The sequence below is a fragment of the Pongo pygmaeus genome, chromosome 7 (genome assembly GCF_028885625.2).
Source record: "Pongo pygmaeus isolate AG05252 chromosome 7, NHGRI_mPonPyg2-v2.0_pri, whole genome shotgun sequence".
In the NCBI taxonomy this organism is placed as follows: domain Eukaryota; kingdom Metazoa; phylum Chordata; class Mammalia; order Primates; family Hominidae; genus Pongo; species Pongo pygmaeus.
Genome location: NC_072380.2, coordinates 39,645,341 through 39,670,391, shown reverse-complemented (window position 1 = coordinate 39,670,391; position 25,051 = coordinate 39,645,341). Strand labels below are relative to the sequence as shown.

General features: G+C 36.3%; 1 protein-coding gene across 3 annotated transcripts in view; it reads right to left on the bottom strand.

Annotated features, from left to right (window-relative positions):
• The window catches only part of LOC129041948 (disintegrin and metalloproteinase domain-containing protein 5), a 133,733-nt gene that overhangs the window by 71,841 nt on the left and 36,841 nt on the right, over positions 1-25,051 (bottom strand). For all 3 annotated transcript variants that reach the window (XM_054497383.2, XM_054497385.2, XM_054497384.1), the window contains 2 exons: positions 21,581-21,717; positions 13,705-13,888 (listed from right to left, as the gene is read on the bottom strand). In XM_054497383.2, the coding sequence (XP_054353358.1) occupies positions 13,705-13,888; positions 21,581-21,717 (321 nt within the window). The remainder of the gene's footprint in view (positions 1-13,704; positions 13,889-21,580; positions 21,718-25,051) is intronic.

Below are 25,051 nucleotides of genomic sequence, written 5' to 3'. Positions count from 1 at the left end.
AAACACAAAACAAACAAAAAGAACAGTGTCTCTATTCTTATATCAGATAAAACAGACATTAAACCAACAACCATAAAAAAAGACAAAGAATGACTTTACATAATGATGAAAGGTTAAATTCAATGAGAAGATGTAACTATTCTAAAAATATATGTACCCAACATTGGAGCACCCAGATCCATAAAACAAGTACTACTAGACCTACCAAAAGACTTAGTCACAAAATAATAGTGGGGGACTTCAACATCCCCACTGACAGTATTAGACAGATCACTGAGGCAGAAAATTAAGAAAGAAATTCTGGCCTGAAATTTGAGTCTTGACCAATTGGACCTAACAGACATCTACAGAACACACCACCCATCAACCACAAAGTATGTATTTTTCTCATCTGTACACAGAGCATACTCTAAGACCAACCACATGCTTGCCCATAAAGTGAGTCTCAATAAATTTTAAAAAATTAAAATCACACCAAGCATAATCTTGGACCATAGTGAAATAAAAATAGAAATAAATGCCAAGAACATCTCTTAAAACCACACAATTACATGAAAATTAAACAACTTGCTCCTGAATGACTTTTGAGCAAACAACAAAATTAAGGCAGAAATCAAAAAATTTATTGAAATAAATGAAAACAGATATAACATACCAAAATCTCTGGGATGCAGCAAAAATGGTGTTAAGAGGAAAGTTTATGGTGGCAAATGCTTACGTCAAAAAGTTAGAAAGGCCTCAAATTAACATTCTAACCTCACACCTAGAGGAACCAGGAAAACAAGGACACACTAACCCCAAAGCTAGCAGAAAAAAATAAATAACTAAAATCAGAGCAGAATGAAATGATATTGAAACCCAAAAATACAAAGAATCAACAAAACCAAAAGTGTGTTTTTTGAAAGGATAAACAAGACTGATAGACCACTAGCTAGATTAACAAAGAAAAAAGAGGGAAGATCCAAATAAGCACAATCAGAAATGACAAAGGTAACATTATAACCAACCACATAGAAATGTAAAAGATACTAAGCCTATTATTAACACTTGTATGCACATGAACTAGAAAATCTAGAGGAAATGGATAAATTCCTGGAAACACACCATCTCCCAACATTGAATCAGAAGAAATTGAAACCCTGAACAGGCTAATATCGAGTTCAGAAATTGAATCAATAATAAAAACTTACCAACCAAAAAAAGCCCCAGACCAGATGGATTCACAACTGAATTCAACCAGACATACAAAGAAGAGCCAGCACCAATTCCATTGAAACTATTCCAAAAAATCAAGGAGGAGGAACTCCTCCCTAACTCATTCTATGAAGTCAGCCTAACCCTAATAACGAAACCTGGCAAAGACATAATGAAAAAAAGAAAACTACAGGCTAATATTCCTGATGAACATAGACATAAAGATCCTCAACAAAATACTAGCAAACCAAATCCAGCAGCACATCAAAAAGTTAATTCACCATGATCAAGTAGGCTTCATTCATGGGATGCAAGGTTGGTTCAGCATATGCGAATCAATAAATGTGATTCATCACATAAATAGAATTAAAAACAAAAACCATATGCCATTATCCTAACTGAATTAATGCAAGAACAGAAAACCAAACACTGCTTATTCTTACTTACAAATGGAAGTTAAACATTGGATACTCATAGACATAAAGGTAGCAACAATAGATACTGAGGGCTACTAGAGTGGGAAGTGAGGAAGGAAGGCAAAGTTGGAAAAACTAACTATTGGGTACTAAGCTCAGTGCCTGGGTGACAGGATCAATTGTATCTGAAACCTCAGCATCACACAATATACCCAGAAAACAACCCTGCACATGTACCCCCACCCAATCTAAAATAAAAGTAGAAATTATAAAAACTAAATAAATAAAATAATGTGTTCCCAGCAGCTCTTAGAAAAAATGTTTTACATATTTTACTTAGGTCATCTTTAATTTGTTGTTCAAATATTGTGTATCTTCAATGATTTTTTCATTTGCTTTTTCTTTTTTCTTTCTTTCTTTCCTTTTTTTTTTTTTTTTTTTTCATATGAGATGAAGTCTCGCTTTGTTGCCCAGGCTGGAGTGCAGTAGCATGATCTTGGCTCACTACAACCTCCACCTCCCAGGTCCATGCAATTCTCTTGCCCCAGCCTCCCAAATAGCTAGGATTACAGGCGTCTGCCACCACACCCAGCTAATTTTTGTATTTTTAGTAGAGACGGGGTTTCACCATGTTGGTCAGGCTGGTCTCAAAATCCTGACCTCAAGCTATCCATCCATCTTGGCCTCTCAAAGTGCTGGGATTAAGGCGTGAGCCACCGCGCCCGTCCTTCATTTGCTTTTTCTATTGTTTCCTGTCAAAGATGTCTTAACACCTCTTAAAGTGATTGTGAATTTGTCTGTCTCTCCTCATAGTAAAATTTCGCTTTAAAATATTTTGAAACTATGTTTGGGTGATTTTTAATTTAGAATTCTTACATGTCCTAGTGTGCTGGACCAACCCTGTTCTGGCTTGCAAGGGCCACTTGTTAAATTTTCAGAAATTTTGTGAACGGGTTGCTAACAAAGCCATTAATAAAAATTGAATTTCATTAACTTACAATGAAATAAATTATATTTTTAAAAGGTAGCAAATATTGAAAACATCATTTCTTATTTTCCTACATTTTAATTTTAGCTATGCTCTTGAAAATATTAATGTCTATTATTAATTTTTGATGGAAATCCTGTATAATGATCTGCTACCGTTCACATTTTTCCAACTCTGCATTTAATAATGTTGCATTTGTCACTTTAAATCTGCCATTGTGGGCGTGTTTAAAGGAAGGAATTCAGCAAGTGCTACAAATCAGGGCCTAAATCAGGTTTTGTTGATTGTCTTGGTGTGCGTGCTAAAAGGTTTCGGGTTAATTAATATAATTTGTATGAGGTTGAGAAATAATTCAACAGCAGCTAATATACCAGATTTAATAAAGATAAATTTACTTGGTAAGAGTTAGCAAATTAGGATAGAACTCCAATTATCAAATCATGGTTGAATCACAATCATACACTGAGTTAACTACAGAATCAACACAAGTATTCTGGGAGAAGCATTCTGGCTATATAAATTTACAGTAGAGGGTATTCTTGCATAACTGAAAGCATGTACCCTTCAACTAACTTAATTGCAATAAACTACACCCATTTAAAATGTTTAGTTTAATGAATTTTGCCATATGCATTTACTCATATAATCAAGTTACAGAACACTCCCATTGCCAACCAGAGATACCTCCTACTTATTGAAGTCAACCACTTCTTCACACTAAAGATTACTTGCCATTTTTTTATAATTTTACAGAAACAGAATCATATATCACATAACCTTGTGAATCTGGCTCATTTCAATCAGCATAATCTTTTTTGTGATTCACCAATGGTGATAAATTTACCAGCATTTTGTTCATTTTTTATTGCTGAGTAGTTTTCCAATGACTAGAAATACCACAATATATCTGTCCAAATAATGATAGATATTTGGATTATTTCTAGGATTTGGCTGCCATGAATAAAGCAGCTCTAAACATTCGTGTAGAAATATTTTGGGGGATATATATTTTCATTTCTTTGGGAAAAAAATACTCAGAGATGGAAATCTAGGTCAAAAGGAAAGTATATATTTAATTTTATAAGACGTGGCCAAAATGCTTCAAATATTTTTACACCCAACTAGCAATTTACACAAATTTCAGTTGCTCTACATCTCAACAAAACTCACTATTTTTATCAGAAGTGGGTGTATTATTACAGACATTCTAATATGTGTTCAGTATATATGATGTGGTTTTAATTATTTTTCCCAGATGACTAGTGATGTTAAGCATCATTTCATTTTCTTATTGTCATTTATAAATAATCTACTGTAAACTGTCCAAATTATTTTGCCTAATTTTATTAGGTCATTTGTCTCCTTTTAATTGAGTTGTAATATGTACTCTCAAGAAATACAGATTTTGTCTTTTTAAATTTCATTTAATATAAAATATTTTTAGAGCATTGTTCGGATCACAGCAAAATTGGGCAGAAGGTACAGAGATTTTCCACATGCCTCACCCACACACATACACAGCCTCCCTCCTTATCAACAGATCAGAGTGGTACATTTGTTACAAATGATAACCCTACATTGACACACCATTATCACCTGGAGTTCAATTTTACATTAGTTAGGGTTTACTTTGGTGTTGTACATGGTATGTGTTTGAAAAATTTATAATGACATGTATCCACCACCACAGTATCATACAGAGTAATTTCACTGTCCTAAAAGTCCTCTGTGTTCTACCTAATCATCTCTCCCTTCCCTTTAACCCCTGGCAACTGCTAATCTTTTTACTGTCCCCATACTGTTATCTTTTCTAGAATGTCATGTAGTTGAAACCATGTGGTACATAGCTTTTTCAGATGGTTTCTTTTACCTAGTAATACATGTTTTAGATTTCTTCATGTTTTTCATGGCTTGATAGCTCATTTTTTAGCAGTTTTTATTTAATAGACAATATTTTTAGAGCATTGTTCCATTGTCCAATGTAGCAAAGACTATTTATTCATTTACCTATTCAAAAATATTTTAGTTGCTTCCAAGTTTTGGCAATTAAAAATTAATCTACTAGAAACATCTGTGTGCAGCTACTAGAAACATCTGTGTGCATGTTTATATGTGGACATAAATCTGCAACTCTTTTGGGTAAATACCAAAGAGAGTGATTGCCGGATAATACGGTAAGAGCATATTTAGTTTTAAAAGAAACCACCAACCTATTTTCCAAAATGACTGTGCTATTTTGCATTCCACTCATCTTGCTTATTAAATAATGAATGAGAATTCCTGTTGCCCCACAGCCTCATCAGCATTTTGTGTTTTTAGTGTTCTAGATTTTTGATCATTTAATAGGTAGGTCATTAATAGGTAGGTATTTAATAGGTAGGTATCTTGGTGTTTTAATTTGCATTTCAGCAATAATATATGATGTGGAGCATCTTTTTGTATTTGCCATCTGTATATCTTTTTTTGGCAAGGTGTCTGTTAAAGTCCTTGGCTCCTTTTTACTCAGGTTGTTTGTTTTCTTACTGTTGAGTGTATTAGTCTCTTCTCACACTGCTAGTAAAAACATACCCAATGCTGGGTAATTTATAAAGGTAAGAGGTTTAATTGACTCACAGTTCAGCATGGCTGGGGAGGCCTCGGGACACTTACAGTCATGGCAGAATGGGAAGCAAACATGTCCTTCTTCATATGGCTGCAGCAAGGAGAAGTGCCGAGCAACAGGGGGAAAAACCCCTTATAAAACCATCAGATCTCATGAGAACTCACTCACTGTCACAAGAACAGCATGAGGATAACCACCTCCATGATTCAATTACTTCCCACTGGGTCCCTCCCACAAAACATGGAGATTATGGGAACTACAATTCAAAATGAGATTTGGGTGGGGATACAGCAAAACCATATCATTGTGCCCATGGCCCTTCCCAAATTTCATGTCGTCACATTTTAAAACACAATCGTGCTTTCCCAACAGGGTAAGTTCTTTCTGCCTATAAGCCTGTAAAGTCAAAAGCAAGTTAGTTACTTTCTAGATGCAATGGGGTATAGACATTGAGTAAATACATCCATTCCAAATGGGAGAAATTGGCCAAAATGAAGGCGCTACAGGCCCCATGCAAGTCCAAAATCCACTGGGGCAGTCACATCTTAAAGCTCTGAAATGATCTCCTTTGACTCCACATCTCACATCCAGGTCACACTGATGCAAGAGTTGGGTTCCCACAGCCTTGGGCAACTGTGCCCCTGTGGCTTTTCAGGGTACAGCACCCCTCCCAGCTTCCTTCATGGGCTGGCATGAGTGTCTCTGGCTTTTCCAGGTGCACAGTGCAAGCTGTCAATGGATCTACCATTCTAGGTTCAGGAGAATGGTGGCCCTCTTCTCACAGCTCCACTAGGCAGTGCCACAGTGGGGACTTTCTTGGGAGGGGCTCCAACCCCACATTTCCCTTTTGCACTTCCCTAGCAGAGGTTCTCCATGAGGGTGCCAGCCTGCAGCAAACTTCTGCCTGGACATCTGGGCACTTCAATACATCCTCTGAAATCTAGGCAGAGGTTCCAAACCTCAATTCTTGACTTCTGTGTACCCACAGGCTAAACACCACATGGAAGCTGCCAAGGCTTGGGGGGCTTGCACCCTTTGAAGCCATGGCCTGAGCTGTGCCTCTGCCCTTTTAGCCATGGTTGGGATGTAGGACACCAAATCCTGAGACTGCACAAAGCAGCAAGACCCTGGGCCCAGCCCATGAAACCATTTTTCCTCCTAGTCCTCTGGGTCTGTGATGTGAAGGGCTGCCCTTCTGACATGCCCTGGAGATATATTCCCCATTGTCTTGGTGATTAACATTGGCTCCTCATTACTTATGCAAATTTCTGGAGATAGCTTGAATTTCTCTTTCTCTTCAGAAAATGGTTTTTTTTTCTTCTCTATCACACCATCAGCCTGTGAATTTTCCAAACTTTTATGCTCTGCTTCCCTTTTAAACGTAAGTTCCAATTCCAAACAATATCTTTGTGAATAAATTTTAGAAAGTCACATCTTGAATGCTTTGCTGCTCAGAAATTTTTTCTGCCAGATACTCTAAATTATCTCTCTCAAGTTCAAAGTTCCACAGATCTCTAGGGCAGGAGCAAAATGCTGCCAGTCTCTTGCTGAAGCATAGCAAGAATCACTTTTATTCCAGTTCCCAAGAAGCTCCTCATCTCCATCGGAGACCACCTTAGCCTGAACTTCATTGTCCATATCACTATCAACATTTTCATCAAAGCTATTCAACAAGTCTCGAGGACATTCCAAAATTTCCCACATCTTCCTGTCTTTTTCTGAACCCTCCAAACTGTTCCAATCTTCACCTGTTACCCAGTTCCAAAGCCACTTCCACATCTTTAGGTTCCAAAGTCATTTCCATAGCAGCCTCCCACTCCTGGTACCAATTTACTATGTTAGTTCAGTCTCACATTGCTAATAAAGACATACCCGCCAGTGGGTAATTTATAAAAAAAGTTTAATTGACTCAGTTCAGCAAGGCTGGCAGGGGAGCCCTCAGGACACTTACAATCATGGAAAAAGGGGAAGCAAACACACCCTTCACATGGCTGCAGCAAGAAGTGCCAAGCAAAAGGGGGAAAAGCCTCTTATAAAACCATCAGATCTCATGAGAATTCACTATCACAAGAACAACATGAGGGTAGCCACCTCCATGATTAAATTACCTCCCACTGGGTCCCTCCCACCACATGTGGGGATTCTGGGAACTACAGTTCAAGACAAGATTAGGGTGGGGACACAGTCAAACTGTATAATTGAGCTTTAAGAGTTCTTTGTGTATTTTGGATAAAGTCCTTTATAATGTCTGTCTTTGGCAAATATTTTCTCAAAAACTGTGACTTGTCTTTTCATTTTCTTAAAAGCATCTTGTGCAGAGAGACATTATTTAAATTTCAATACAGCCCATCTTCTCAATTATTTATTTCATGTATGTGCCTTTGGTTTTTTTTAATCTAAACAGTCATTGCCAAACCCAAGATCTTCTAGATTTTCTCCTATGTTATCTCATAGAAGTGTTATAGTTTTGCATTTTACATTTAGGAGTGTGATCCATTTTAAGTTAGTTTTTGCAAAAGGTATAAGGTTTGTGTCAATATTCACATTTGTGCACATGGATATCCAGTTGTACTAGTACCATTTGTGGAAAATACTATCTTTGTTCCATCATGTGATCTTAGCTCCTTTGTCAAAAATCAGTTGACTATATTTATATCGGTCTATTTCTGGGCTCTGTATCCCATTCCATCAATCTATCTGTCTATTCTTATGTAAATACCACACTTTCCTCATTGTTGTACGTTTATAGTAACTCTTGAGTCAGGTAGTATCAGTCCTCAAACTTTGTTATTGTCCTTCAATATTGTGACTATTCTGGGTTTATTGCCTCTCCATACAAACTTTAGAATCACTTTATCAGTATCCACAAACAACTTTTCTGAGATTTTGATTGGAATTGCATTGAATTTCTAGATCAAAGTTGGAAGAGCTGACATCTGAAAATATTGTTTTCCTATTTATAAACATGGAATATTGCTTAACTTACTTGGTTTTTATTTTGTTTAAATCAGAGTTTTATACTTTTCCTCATATAGATCTTGAACTTTTTTTTAGATTTATACCTAAGTATTTAATTTCAGGGAATGAGAATGTAGATGGTATCACATTTTTAATTTCAAATTCTACCTGTTCATTTTTGGTATATATGAAAAAGGTTGACTTTCATATATTAACCTTGTATCCTACAACCTTGCTATAACCACTTATTTGTTTCACATAGTTTTTTGCTGTTGCTGATTTTTTCAGATTTTTTACATAGATTATCATGCCATTTGGGAACAATGACACTTTAATTTCCTTCCTCCGAATGTGTATCCATTTTATTTACATTTATCATTTATCATTTATTGCATTACCTAAGGCTCCCAGTGTGATATTGAAAAGTAGTGGTGAAGGGGGACATCCTTCACTTGTTCCTGATTTAGTGAAAAAGCTTCCAATTCCTCACAGGTCAGTTCTTTGTTGATATTTTTTAATTGAGTTGAGGAAGTTTTCCTCATTCTTAATTTACTCAGAGTTTTTATCATGAATGATTGTTAGCTTCTATAAAATGCTTTTAATGCATCTATTAATATGATCACATAATTTTTCTACCTTTACTTTGTGGATGTGATGGATTACATTAGCTGATTTTCAAATGTTGAACTAGCCTTGCACATTTGGGATAAATCCTACCTGATCATGTTGTACAATTCTTTTTATACATTGTTGGAATTTATTTGCTAATATTTTATTGGGTATTTTTGCCTCTATGCTTTTGAGTGATATTGTTTTGTAGTTTTCTTTCTTTGTAAGGCCTTCATTTTGGTTTTCAGTATTTGAGTATGCTGACTTCACAGAATAAGTTAAGAAGTATTTCCTTGGCTTTTGTCTTCTAAAGGAGACTATAGAGAATTGGTATATGTTTTTTCTTTACATGATTAGTAGAATTTACTGGTAAATTCATCTGGGCCTGATGCTTTCTCTTCTGGAAGGTTATTAATTATTTATTCAATTTCTTAAATAGATGTAGGCCTATTAATATTGTCTGTTTTTGTTTAAATTTGGCAGATTGTATTTCAAGGATTTAGTCAATTTATCTAAGTTATAAAAGTTGTGGGCATAGAGTTGTTCATAGCTTCTTGATCATCCTTTTAATACCCTGTCTGTAGTGATGTACTCTCTTTTATTTCTGATGTTAGTAATACGTGTCATTTCTCTTTTTTCTTAGTCTGGTAAGAGGCAAATTAATTTTATTGATCTTTTCAAAAAACCATCTTTTAATCTTATGGATTGTACCTATTAATTTATTGTTTTCAGTTTCATTGATTTCTGCTCTAATTTTTATTATTTTTTTCTTATGCTTACTTTAAATTTAGTTTGTTCTTTTACTGGTTTCTTAAGGTGGAAGCTTAGACTGTTGATTTTAGATCTTTTTCCTTTTCTAATACATGCAACCAATGTTATAAATTTTACTCTGAGCACTGTTTTGCTGAATACCATGGCTTTTGATAATTGTGTATTTATTTTTATTCAGTTCAAACTATTTTTAAATTTCTCCTGATATTTCTTATATAACCCATGTGTTATTTAGATGAGTGATTCTTAATCTCCAAGTGTTTGGGACTTTCCAGCAATCTTTCTGTTACAAATTTCTAGTTCATTTTCACTGTGTTCTGAGGTCAGACATTTTATGGTATCTATTCCTTGAAGTTTGTTCAGTGGTGATTTGTGGCTCAGAACATGGTCTGTCTTGCTGAATGTTCAATATGACTTTGAGAAAAATGTGTATTATTTTGTTGTTGGATGAAGTCATCCATAGATGTCCATTATATCCAGTTGGTTAAAGTTATTGTTGAGTTCCACTATGTCTTTACTGATTTTTTGTCTGCTGGATCTGCCTTTTTCTGATAAAGCAGTGTGGAAGTCTCCAGCTATAATAATAGATTCATCTATTTCTCCTTACAATTCTATCAATTTTTACCTCGTGTATTTTGACACTCTGTTGTTAATCACATACACATTAAAAATTGTTATGTCTTCTTGCAGAATTGACCCCTTTGTCATTATAATTGTCACGCTTTATCCAGGAAAACTTTCCTCATTCTGCAGACTGCTTGTCTGAAATTAATATAGCTACTCCTGGATTTTTTTTTATCACTGTTAGCATAGCATATTTTTCTCCATTCTTTAATTTTTATCTACATGTATATTTATATTAAAGAGGGCTCCTTGTAGACAACTGTATTTGTCAGGGTTCTCTAGAGGGACAGAACAAATAGGATAGATGTATATATAAGGGGGAGTTTATTAAAGAGTATTGACTCACATGATCAGAAGGTGAGGTCCCACAATAGGCCATCTGCACACTGAGGAGCAAGGAAGCCAGTCTCAGTCCCAAAACCTCAAAAGTAGGGAATCCGATAGCGTAGCCTTCAGTCTGTGGTCGAAGGTCCAAGAGCCCCAAAGCTAAAGAACTTGGAGTTCCATGTTCAAGGGCAGGAAGCATTCAGCATGGGGGAAAGATGTAGGCCAGAAGACTCAGCCAGTCTAGTCTTTCCACGTTCTTGTGCCTGCTTTTATTCTGGCTGTGCTGGCAGCTGATTAGATAGTGCCTACCCAGATTAAGGGTGGGTCTCTCCCAGTCCACTGCCTCTCCCAGTCCACTGACTCAAATGTTAATCTCTTTTGGCAACACCTTCACAGACACACCCAGGAACAATACTTTGCATCCTTCATTCCAGTCAATCTGACACTCAGTATTACCCACCACAACAGAGAGCTAGATCTTGGTTTTTGATCCATTCTGACAACCTCTTTTATTTTTTAAATTGGTGCACTTGAATCATTGAAAGCAAAGTGATAATGAATACAGTTAAATTAATAACTACTACATTTATTGCTGTTTTCTATTTGTGTGACTTTGGTTCTTCTTGTTTTTGTCTTTTTTTTCTTTTCCTTCTTTATTTCTTTTTAGAAAAAGGATCTCACCATGTTGCTCAGGCTGATTTGAACTTCTAGGCTCAAGGAATCCTCTCACCTCATCCTCTCAAGTAGCTGAAACTACAGGTGCATGTCAGGATGCCCAGCCTGCCTTTTGTGTTTAACTGAGCATTTTACAATGCTATTTTCTATCTTTTCTTGGTGTATCAGTTATACTTTTTTAAAACATTTTTTTAGTGGTAGCCCTAGAGATGAAAATATACATTTACAACTAATCCATGTCCACTTTCAAATAACACTATACCACTTCAGGGATAGTGTAATTCCTAATAACATAATAATTCTAATTTCTCCCCTCCATTTCTTTTTGGTAAGAACTGAACACTCTGACTTATTTCAAAATGGTTCCTTTTCTCCTCCTTCTTCTGGAAGCACAGGGAATTTTTCTCTGATATTCACTGTGAGAACAAGATTAAACTTCTAGAGGTAAAACTCATAAAAGTATGAGAACAACCTCAATAACTGGGTCCTCCTGGAGTTCTTAACTCTCACAGTTATATACACTGAGCCTCTGGCATTTGTCAATTTTAGTTTAGGCTTTTCTACTCCAGCGCTGGCTGTGTGAAAGTTTAGCTCACATGCTTCTGTTCTAGCAAGTTGTGATCCTCTGTATTCACTTGTTGGTCTATTGAATTTGGGGGCAGTGCTTTATCCTGTGATCTCACTTCAACAGATCTAAAAAGAGTTGCTGCTTACTCAGTCTGTTCACCTTTTTACTAGTTGACACATTGCAGTGGCAACTTCCAAGTGTCTTAGATACCTGACCAGAAACTAAGTCTTGTCTTTTCACATATTTGAATAAAAGCCACTTGTCAATATACAAATTGTACATATTTTCTCACATTCTGGAGCTTGTCATTTTATTTTTATCAGAGTCTAAGTGAAAAAGGTTCTAAATTTGAGAAAGTACAACTTATCATTTTTCTCCTTAAACTTCTTCTTTTCGCCATAATCTAAAAAATTTTGCCTGCCACCAGTCACAAAGATTGCCTCTTGTTTTATCCCAAAAGTTTTTGAGCTTTAGCTCTAATTTTTAGGTCTTTGATTTATTTCAAGTCAATTTTTTGTGTATGGTAAGAGGTGAAGTTTTATTTTATTTACACATATGTTTAGTTTATACAATTTTGTTGGAAAGATTTTCTTCACCCATTGAATAGCCCTTTGTCTTACCATGTAAAGTGGCCATATAAATATCATTTTATAGCTGGATTCTCTGTTCTACTTTATTAATTGTATATATTTATCCTTTGGTCAATACTACCTTGTCTTCATTATTATAACTTCATAGAAAATATTGAAATTTATAGAAAATTAGTATATGTGCTCCAATTTATTGTTTTTCTTTTCATGGCTTGGTTTATTGTAGGTCATTTCCATTGCCATATCAATCGTAGAATCAGCTTGTCAATTTCTACAAAAAGATAAGTGGATTTTCAATGGGGCTGTGTTAAATGTATGGATCCATTTGTGTAGAGCTGAAATCTCAATATTATGTCTCCCAATCCATGAAAGTGGGAAATGTCTCCATTCATTTCAATGTTTTTTGCTTTTCCTGAGTCATGTTAATTTTTATTGTGCACAATTGCACGTATTTTGTTACATCTATACATATCATGTTTTGGGAAACATTATATGTAGAATTGTCCCTTTGATTTCGTTTTCTGTTTGCTGTTTCTACACAGAAATCCAATTCATTATTAATTGACTTTTGTATTCAATGACTTTCAAGATTCATTAGTTTTATTATTTTGAAGATTGCCAGTACTCTGTATTTCTAGGCCAGATTGAGTTTTACTTCTTGTTCTTATGCGTTTATCTTGTCACAACCACAGTGTTTCCTCCTTCTCTCTAGGCAGTCATTCTGAGTTTCTGTGCACCACTGGGTTTTTGCCACTCCCCTCCTGTACTCCAGCACTCTATGACTCCCTCTGGTCAAATGTAGTTGTTTATCCATTGTTTTGGTCCTCTCTTGTGGTGGGAGACCAGCATTAGGCACCTCTAGTGCTGTCTAATGGGCCATCTTGTGGATGTCCCTTTATCATCCTTTATAATTATTTTTGTTTGATCTTAGTTGTATATTTTTATATTTTTTATATTTATGATAGATTTAATTTCAAAATATTTTAATTAGAATTACCTTTCCACAGAAAATATTTTTACCTATATTAACAAACCATGCATTTTGCTACCCCATTGGTTATAATCTACTGTTTTTAGATGTTGTTGTCTGTTTTTATTTCTGCTTGTTGTTGAGGGTATATTCTTTCAATCCCTTCAACACTCTTAGTGGTAATTAAATTTACGTTTGGAGCTAATACATACACTAAATAATGTCAGAAGACAATAACTGAAGACAAAAATTATCTAAGCACCATGCTTCCAAAAATAATAAAATTAGAAAACAAAGGCTCCCATCTTTTCCAAAGAATATATTTTTCAAATCTATTTTACTAATAGATAAGGCATTTATCTTCTTTACTACTAGAACATTTTTAAAATTTTAGAAAAAAAATTCTACTAACGTCTTTAGTGCCACAATCACATTCTTCACCTCGTTCCAACAATCCATTGCCACATATTCTCCTTTGTGTGTAGGTTGGCATTTCAAGAGGATTTGTCTGAAGACATGTAAGGCCATTATGAGAAGAAATATATTTAAAGTCATCCAAGCTACAGATGCTAAAATCCTTTACACCACCAGAGTACCTAAAATATAAAAATATGGGTATGACACAAATTAATGTTGTATATTTTTGTGTATCCCATAATATGGTGCTTTAAAGAGAGATTTAAAGAGCATTATTCTTCATAGAAGACAGTTAGCAAATCTTAAAACATACTTATTATATTAACATGTTTTAACATGTTTTTAACTCCACCAAGAATAATATATATTTTATTAAATAAATATGTGTGTGTGTATATACACACACACACACACACACACACACACACATTCCAAAATTCTTTTTAGTCATACATCTTGTTTTATACAAGATCTGGTATAGATACAGGGACCTCTAAAAGTTCATGAAAAAATAAAATTAAAATATGAAAATAAATATATAAACTTTATTTCTCAACATCAAGTTCAAGACACTTTTGTAAGCAATGATATCAACTGTTTAGTCCGGCCCTAAATAACTGAGGATCCTGGAAATTTAACTAGGTCAATGAAGTCTTTTTTACATTATTAACTGAAGAAAAATGAGTGCCCTTTAAAGAGTTTTTAAGATTAGGAAACAAATAGAAGACAGAAGGAGCCAAATCAAGACTGTAAGATGGATGCCTAATAATTTTCCATCAAAACTCTCACAAAATTGCTCTTATTGTTGAGAAGAATGAGCAGGAGCATTGTTATAATGAAGGATTCTCTGGTGAAACTTTCATAGGCATTTTTCTGCGAAAGCTTTGGCTAAGTTTCTCAAAATAGTCTCCTAATTGGCAGATGTTATTATTTTTTGGCCCTCTAGAAAGTCAACAAGCAAAGTATCTTGAGCATCTCAAAAAGCTTTTGCCATGACATTTGCTCTTGACTGGTTCACTTTGGCTTTGGCTGGACCACGTCCACCACTTGGTAGCCATTGCTTTGATTGTGTTTTATCTTCAGGATTGTGCTGGTAAAGCTGTTCCACCTCCTGTTACAATTCTTCAATGAAATGCTTCAGAATCATAATTTTTATTTGTACACAATTGCACATACTTCATTAATGTTGTATCTGTATACTTCCTGTTTTGGAAAACATTGTATGTGGAATTGTACCTTTTATCTCATTTTCTATTTGTTGCCAAATATACAGAAATCCAATTCATTGTTATATTAATACACTGATTGTGTATCCAATGACTTGCAAAATTCACTAGTTTTATTTGATTTTTTTTTCAAAATTGCTTCAAAAAAATTTCCATCAAAGTTCTGTTCTTATCTGATCTCCATCAAAGTTCTGCTCTTATCTGCTCTTATCTATCTCTGGACACAATGACTTTGGCACCCATTGAGTGGAAAATTTGCTCACCTTTAATTTTTCAGCCAGAATTGTGTTAGCTGAAACAACTGAAATGTCTATGGTGTTGACTATTGTTCATGCTGTTGTCAGTCCTGTTCAATGACAGCTCAAACAAGATGAATTTTTTTCCTTGCAAACTGATGTTGCTTGCCTGCTACAGCAAGCTCCATCACCAATACCATCTCATCCTTTCTTAAAAGGAGTTTTGGCCAATCGCAGTGGCTCACACCTGTAAACCCAGCACTTTGGGAGGCCAAGGTAGGCGGATCACCTGAGGTCAGGAGTTCAAGACCAGCCTGGCCAACATGGCAAAACCCTGTCTCTACTAAAAATACAAAAATTAGCCAGGCATGGTGGCATGCACCTTGCAGTCCCAGCTACTTGGGAGGTTGAGGCAGATGAATCGCTTGAACCCAGAAGGCAGAGGTTGTGGTGAGCCAAGATCATTCATGCCATGCACTCCAGTATGGGCAACAGAGCGAGACTCTGTCTAAAAAAAAAAAAAAAAAAAAAAAAGTATGATATGGAAAATGCAATATCCCAGCAGGACTCTTGCAGAAATTAGAAAGCTGATAATGAAATATAGATGAATATGTAAAGGACCTAGAATAGCCAAACAATTTGGGAAAATATTTAAAAACTCAGGGCACTTATACTACCTGATTTCAAACTCAGTGTAAAGCTGCAGTAATAGAGACAGTGTGCTTTCCTATAAGGATAGACATACAGGTTAATGAATTAGAATAGAGATTCCAATAATAAATTCACACATTCGTGGTAAATTGATTTTTGACAAAATTGCCAAGACAATTAAGTGGGTAAAAGGCTACTCTTTTCAACAAATAGTATAAGAATAATTGTCACTCTATATGACAAAATAAAAATGAACTTGGACACATGTACAATAATTGCAAAATGTATCATAAACTAAATATAAGAGCTATAAAAGCATGTTGCATAAAAATTGATAAACTGGACTTTTGAATCAAAATTTTAAAATCTTCCTTCCAGAGAAGACAACTATAAAGAAAAAAGACAAGCCACAGACTACAAAGAAACAATTGAAAATCATGTATCTGGTAAAGAAACCATAGCCAGAATATACAAACAAATCTTGTAATTCATTAACAGCATAAAAATCTATATTTTTATTTTACAAAGTGGAAAAAAGATCTAAATAGGCACATTACCAAATAAGTTATGCAAAGGATATAAAGTATGAAAATATGTTCAAATCATTAGCTTCTAGGGAAGTGCATATACAACCTATATGAGATAATACTACATACCAACTAAAAAGACGTAAATTGAACATACTGAGCATATCAAGTCTTGGCATTGATGCAGAAAAACTAGGACTAACAGCTTAATTTTCAGGAATGGAAATATGGGGCCCCTTATGTATAAAGCAGGGAAAATTACTGTTAATGGTATTAAAATGAAAAGCTTTTTCTTTTTTCAGTAGTCTCTCAGGTGTCATGGTGTTATTTGTTTGCTAGTCAGTGTTGTCCTAAATTAAAATTCTAAGTTATTAGCATGAATTTTACCATTTATCTTTATATTGTACAATGCCAGTTTTAAATGCAGGTATCAAAGCATTTTAACTCTTAAAAATTTTATTTTCAGTTGATGATAATTGTATATATTTATGAGGCACAATGTGATGTTTCAATACATGTATATATTGCAATATATGTATAAATCAAGCTAATTAGCATATCCCTCATCTCACATATTTATTATTTCTTTGTGATGAGAATGTTTAAAATGTGCTCTTTGGCAATTTTGAAATATATAACATGTTATTATTAACTATAGTCACTGCACTGTGCAATTTACTCTAAAATTATTTCTTTTTCCTAACCACAGTTTTGTACATTTTTACCAGTATCTTTCCATTCCCCATTCCCCACTCCCCACCCCCAGCCTCTAGTAACCACCATTCTCCTCTCTACTTTGATGAGTTTGACAACTTAGATTCTACATATAAGTAAAATCATGCAGAATTTGTTTTCTGTGCCTGGATTATATTTCACTCAGCATAATCTTCTCCAGATTCATCCATGTTGTCATAAATGACAAAATGTATTTCTTTTTTAAGGCTGAATTATGTATAATATCACCCCTATATTTGAATGTGTCCCCTAATGTTCATGTGTTAGAAACTTAATACCCAATGCAACAGTGTTTAGAGGTGGGACCTTTACGAGGTGATTAGATCATGAGGGCTCTGTCCTCATGAATGTACTAATGTCATTATCACAAGAACAAGTTCATTCTCAGAACAGTGGGTTTGTCATAAAAGTGAGTTTGATCCCCTCTCCAGTACGTGTGTATGCTTTCTTGCCCTTATACTTTTTGTCATGGGATAACACAGCAAGGAACTCACACAAGATGTGGACCCCTCAACCATGAATTTATCAGGATCCAGAACCATAAGGCAAATAAACCTCTCTTCTTTATAATTACCCAGTCGTGGGCATTCTGTTTTAACAGTACAAATCAGAATAAGAAAAAAAAAATGGTACCAGTAGTGGAGCTATTGCTATAACAAATTTCTAAAAATGTAAAAGCAACTTTTGAACTGAATAATGGGTAGGGGCTACAAGAGTTTGGAGAAGCAGAAAAGTCCTAGATTGTCATAAATGGAGCATTAAGGGAGATTGTGGTGAGGGCTCAAAAGAAGTGAAGAAGTGTAGAGAAAGTCTGGAACTTCTTAAATATTACTTAAGTGGTTGTGATCATAAAATCGATGAAAATATGGACTTAAAGTTCATTCTGATGAGGCCTCAGGTGGAAATGAGAAGCAAGGTACTGGAAACGGAAGTAAAGGCCATCCTTACTACACAGTTGCAAAGAGTTTAGTGGAATTGTTTTGGCGTCCTAGGACCATGTGGAAGACATCCTGTGCTCCACAGATTCACTGCCCAGGGCTGCCTTGGGACTTTGCATTCTGGCACAGTGCTTCTCAGCTTCCTCATCCATGACTCAATTTAAGAGTGATGAACTAGGATATCTGGCAGAAGAAATATCTAAGTGGCAAAGTGTTCAAGGTGCTGCCTGGCTTCTTTTGGCTGCTTATAGTAAAATGAGAATGGAAATGATTTAAATATGGAATTTATCATTAAAAGAAGCAGAACAGACAGATTTGAAAAACTTTCAGGATGGCTATGTAAGAAATAAAAAAGCACGTTTAAAAAGGCAACTGTGACCAGACATGGTGGCTCAAACCTGTAATCCCAGCACTTTAGGAGGCCGAGGCGGGAGGATCACTTGAGGTCAGGAGTTCAAGACCAGCCTGGCCAATATGGTGAAACCCCTTCTCTACTAAAAATACAAAAATTAGCCAGTCATGGTAGCACGTGCCTATAATTCCAGCTACTCTGGAGGCTTAGGCAGGAGAATTGCTTGAACCCGGGAGGTGGAGGTTGCAGTGAGCTGAGCTCGCACCACTGCACTCCAGCCTGGGTGACAGAGTGAGACTCCGTCTCAAAAAAAAAGCAACTGTTTGCTAAAGAGATTAATATGGATACAATAAAGCCAGGTTCTATCCTGTTTAACCAGGAAGACAACAAGAGAATGACCCTGAAGGTATTTCTGAGATCTTTGAGGATGCCTCTCCCATCATCCCATCACAGGCTCAGAGCTCTAGAAGGGCTGAATGGTTTCAGAGAACAGGCCTGAGGTGTGCTTCACAGGTTCACTGCCCAGGGCTGCCCTGGGACTCTGCATTCTGACACAGTGCTTCTTAGCTTCCCCATCCATTACTCAAGTGGGCCCAGGTGTGGCTCAGCCACCTCTCCAAAGGGCACAAGTGGTAAGCCTTGACAATGTCCACATGATGCTAACTCTGCAAACCTGCAGAACACAAGAGTTGCCAGACCATGGTGACTTCCACCTAGATTTTTTCAAATAATGTCATCAACAGCCTGGGAGCCCAAGCAGAGACTTGTCACAGGGACAGAGCCACTGCAGAGAGCTCCCACTAGAGCAAAACCCATCAAGGCCATAAGAGTGAGACCATCACAGAGAGCTCCCACTAGGGAAATGCCTAGTGAAGCCATGGGAATGGGGCAGCCCCTGAGGCCCCAGAACTTTAAAGCCACCAGCTTGCAACCTCAGTCTGGGAGAGATGCAGGCATGAGACTCCAACCTGTGAAAGCTGCTGGGTGGACTAAGACCAGAAAGAAGCAAGAATCCTGATGTTTTACAGACTCAACCTCCACCCAAGGATGCCCAGGATGTAGGACATGGAGTCAAAGGAGGTTATTCTCCAGGTTTAAGCCAGTATTGTTTTTCCCTGTTGGGTTTTGGAGTTATGTGAGACCAGTTACCCCTTCCTTCTTGCCTATTTCTCTCTTTTGGAATGGGAATGTTGATCCTGTGCCTGTTCCTCCATTGTATTTTGGAAGCACCAAAAAACAATGCAACTTGTTAATTGCACAGGCTCACAGCTGGAGAGGAATTTGCCTCAGGATAAACCATGCCTAGAGACTTACCCTCATCTGACTTAGATTAGAATTTGAACTTCAGATTTTTGAGTTGATGCTAGAAATTAAGACTTTGGGGGCTATTGGAGTGAAATTAATGTATTTTGAATTGTGAGAAGGATGTGAATTTTGGGGGCAGGGTGAAATGCTATAGTTTGTGTCCCCCAACATTCATGTGTCAATTTTAATACCCAATAAATGCAACAGTGTTGGGAAGTGAGACTTTCAAGAGTTGATTAGACCATGAGAACTAATCCTTGAGGATGCTTCTATCATGCATGTCCTGAATGGACTGTCACAGTTATCATGAAAAGTGGTTTAGCTATAAAACCAAGTTCAGCTCCTCTCATATATGCACCTGTACTCCTCTTGCCCTTCCTCCTGCATGGCATGAGAGAAAGAAGGCTCTCACCAGACGCAGGCCTCCCTACCTTGCATTTCTCAGACTCCAGAATGGTGAGCCCAAATAAATCTCTGTTCTTTATAAATTAACAGTCTTGGGTATTCTGATATAGGAGCACAAAATGAACTAGGACAACCACATGTTTTTATCCATTCATCCACTGATAGACACTTAGGTTGCTTCCATATTTTGGCTATTGTCAATAACTGCAATGAACATGGGGATGCAGATATTTCTTCAACATACTGATTTTAATTATTATTAATATATACCCAGATGTGGGTTTGCTGAATCATATGGTATTCTACTTTTAGTATTTTTGAGGAATATCCATATTGTTTTCCATAATGGCTGTATTATTTATATCCCCACCAACAGAGTACAAGTGTTTCCTTTTCTCCTCATCCTAGTCAACACATATATTTTTTTTCTTTTTGATAATTTCAATTCTAACATCGGTATTTCTCTAATTATCATTGATGTTGACTATTTCTTTATAAATCTATTGATCATTTGTATGTCTTCCTCGGAGAAATGTCTATTCAGGTCCTTTGCCCATTTTTAAATCGGCTTGTATATGTTCTTGCTGTTGAGATGTTTGTGTTCTTTAAATATTTTCGGATATTATTCTTTTATCACGTGTATGGTTTGCAAATATTTTCTCCAAGTCTGTGGGTTAGACAACGCCCATAGATGGAGTAAGATCTAGTGTTTGGTAGCAGAATAAGGTGACTACAGTTAACAATAATTTCTTGCATATTTCAAAATAACTAAAAGAGTGGAATTGGAACATCCCTAATGCAAAGAATTGACAAATGCTTGTAGTAATGGAAATCCTAATAACCCTGATCATTACGCATTGTATGCGTGGATCAAAATATCACACCTATATCATAAATATTTATGATGTATATATTTATGATGTACAACTATTATGTATCCACAATTAAAAATAAAACATGGATAGAACTGGAGATCATTACATTAAGTGAAACAAGTTAGGCACAGAAAGACAAACATCAAATGTTCTCACTTATTTGTGGGATCTACAAATCAAAACAATTGAATTCATGGAAATAGAGAGTAGAAGGATGGTTACCAGAGGCTGGGAAGGGTAGTAGGGGGCTATAGAGAGTGGGGATGGTTAATGGGTACAAAAAAAACAGAAAGAATGAATAAGACCTACTATTTGATAGCACAACGGGGTGACTACAATGAATAATAACTTATTTATATGTTTTAAAATAACTTAAAGAGTGTAACTGGGTTGTTTGTAACTCAAGGGATATAAATGCTTCAGGGAATAGATACCCCACCATTCTCCATGATGTGCTTATTTCACAGTACATGCCTGTATCAAAACATCTCATGCACTCCATAAGTATATACACCTACCATGTACCCGCAAAAATTAAAAAGAAAAAAGTTTGAAAGAACACAAGGAAGAAAGAAATTAATTAAAGAAACAACATGTCTATTTAATAAAGAAAATTCTTACACTGCTTTTGGCGTCATTGTGCAAACATCTCCTGAACAACGGCAGGTGTCAGTTTTGTCATAAGTTAATCCCAGATTAAGGCCAAGCAACTGAACAATAATGACAGTATATGACTCCAAGGATAAACCCTCTGTATACTAAATATAAGAAAAAGAAAAAGTTAACTAATAATTATAATCAGTTCTAAAATACAACAATATTTACTGAATCAAAAATTAGTATATGAAAGTAATTCTTAAAATTTATTAATGCATTCAAGATACCTATGTGGATGCAATTATAGTAGTTATATAAACTTTTTGATTATAGATTTATTAAACATGAATGAGTCCACATAATAGTTATATTAAGTTTCAAAACACTATTACTTAATGACAATATCAGCTATCTTAGCAAACGGCACAGTCAAAAACCCTAGTTTATGGCTTCTTTGAATTATTTTAAACAAAATGCCTTTAATAGTCTTCAATAGTTGATTCTACACTCCTTCTGTAGTAGGAAGCCTCTGAAATGGGTCCCAATAATCCCTGTCTCCTGGTATTCACGTCCTTGTGGAATCCCACTTTATTGCATATAGGCTGGACTTACTGACTTGCTTTTAACTGAATATAGCAGAACTGATGGGTCATCATGTCCAGGATAGGTTATAAAACGACTGGCTTCTTAAATTCTCTATCTTGCTCTTTCTTGCTCTTTCTTGCTATCTCTATCTTGCTCTTTCTTGTTCACTGTAGGGGAATCCAGCTGCAATGCCGTGAGGTGAACTAGTAGAAAAGCCCACATGAGTGATCGTGGAAACAGACTTTCTGAGGTCTGCCAACAGCCACACGACTGAGCTTGAATGCATATCCCCCATTAGTCAAACCTTAAGATAACTCCAGCCCTTGCTGACACCTTGATTTTGGCCTTTGTTGGAAATCTAGAGTTTGAACCATCCACTGAATTCCTCCTAGATTCCTAACCTACAGAACTGCATGTTTTTATCTGCTAAGTTTTGGTGTTATCTGTTATGTCACAATAGATAAACAATACATCCTCATAGGTATTATTGTCCTCCTGTACATCATTTCCAATGCTTATGTTTTCCTTTAAGAGTCCTGCTCAGATGACTATTTAGAAGACAATTAAAGTGTTGTTATATAGGAGAAAGAACACAGCTATCATCTGTTTCTAAGTAATTTCAAATTATTTTGAAGTTGCAGGTAAAATTGAAAACATTCGGAATAACTCAGCTCTTACATGCCTTAATTACTCACATGACATTACTCTGTTCATTTAAGTACTTCCACCAAAATCAATTAATTCTTCCACCACATAGCAAAATAATAAGGGCCACTGAACATCTCCAAAATACAAAAACAACAACATCATAGAAGAAAGTTAATTGATCTTGTAATGTAAAAAGGTAATTGGTTTCTGATGAACCAGAAGTAAATAATAGTGAGGGAGTGATAAGTACAGAGTAGTTCAGAGAAGACGGCCACAATTCACGGAGATGTTTCTAAATTTTTGGTTCTCCACATTGCCCTGGGTCGCTTATTGCTCACCTATACCCACTAACAGGTAGAAAAACAGCATGGCCAACATAACAATAAACTAATGCATCAAACGTTTCAGTACACCTTCAAAAAAGAGTAATTTCACTTCCTGGCCGACTGCTTGAACCCAAGCAATCTCTCCTTCCCCATCCCAACTTTTGATCAAAAGAAATTATGAGGAAAGAAGCAAGGAATAAATGGTAGGAAAGGCCACATTTTTACCTAACTTTGGTAGATCCCTATTCCCTCTACTACCTGTTAGAGGAAAAAGTTAGAATCCTCTTTTTTCCTCATATGTTAAGGAACCTCATAAGAAAAAATGATATGACAGATGAGTGCAAGCACCATAAAAAAAAACAACAAAACGAATTTCAAATCTACCCTTCTATACTCTGCTGTAAGACTGTGGGACTAAGATTCTGCAAACTACATTTCTCATATTTTTTTGTTACCAAATTATCTGCAGTTGAAAGAAAGAAGTGGCTTTCTTTTTCCAGTGGACTGTTGTTTCTGTCAGCACCATGGCCCAATCAGCAACATTTCGCTCCTAAAGTGGAAGTTTATTTCAGTATTTGTAGTTTACTCCAGGATCAATAGTTTCCTGACTCCAACTTCTTCCAGTACTATCAGAACCCATGTAATTATGCCCCTTCAATGTAGCAGTAGCTCGAGGCAGCACTCCTTCCTCCAGAGACCTAAATGCCAATTGGAAGTTCCCTCTTCTGACCTCAATTTTGGGAACCCCAATTTTCCTTAGTTCTGGAGTGGTAACTATCATTGTATTATCTGTTAACTCATTATTCCCTTTTGACTTTTTTCAGATGTGAAATACCTGTATAACTAATTCTCTTTTCTAAATCCTTTTGAAATACGTAGTGTAGTATCTGTTTTCTTAATTTGCCCTGACTTACATAGCATTTGATAAGTGAAAGTCCTATGAGGAAAGTAAACTGAAAAACATACAAACAGAAATCAAAATGAATGAACCAGAACAGTAAAGAAACACAAATTTAAACTAATCATAATGAAAATTAAAAAGAAACTTTTTTAAAAAAGATATTGGGAGGGAAGTGACAGCAGCAAGATGGCCAACTGGAAGCCCCTACCACTTGTCCCCCCTACAAAGACAGTCAAAACAATGAATAAGCAACTACACTCTGGTGAAAATAACGAAATAAGGGTGCCAAGTATATCAAAGGAGAGCAGAAGCCCTGTGTAGCACAAAACTCAGGATAAGCTGCACGTGGTGGCTCATGCCTGTAATCCTAGCACTTTGGAAGGCCAAGATGAGTGATTCACCTGAGGTCAGGAGTTTGAAACCAACCTGGCCAACATGGTGAAACCATGTCCCCACTAAAAATACAAACATTAGCCAGGCATGGTGGTGCATGCCTGTAATCCCAGATACTCAGGAGGCTGAGACAGGAGGATTGCTTGAACCTGGGAGACAGGAGGATTGCTTGAACCTGGGAGGCAGAGGTTGCAATGAGCCGAGATTGCGCCACTGCACTCCAGCCTGGGTGACAGAGCAAGACTCCATCTCAAACAAACAAACAAACAAACAAAAAACACATAGAAACCCAGGATAGCCACACAGAGAACAGAAGAAAACATTTTGCCTCCACGACTGTGTCTCCCAGCTCCGATTAGTCTGGAAACAGGAGGGACTTCTCCCTGGGGAAAAAGGTAAGCAAAAAGACCCCAGCAGCCCCCATCACCACCTTGGACACCTAAAGTCCTCACCACTGGAGATTTCTATAGTCCTCATAGGTGCTGAACCCACCTGAAGGAGCTGTGCTTCCCCATGAGATGGATACGACACTGTGCCCTGTCCCCATGGCCTGAGCAACTACTCCAATCTGCTTGCTTGGAACCAGAACCACTGCTGGAGTGTGTCCTGTTCCGGAGGTGTCCTATTCTATCCATGATGCTT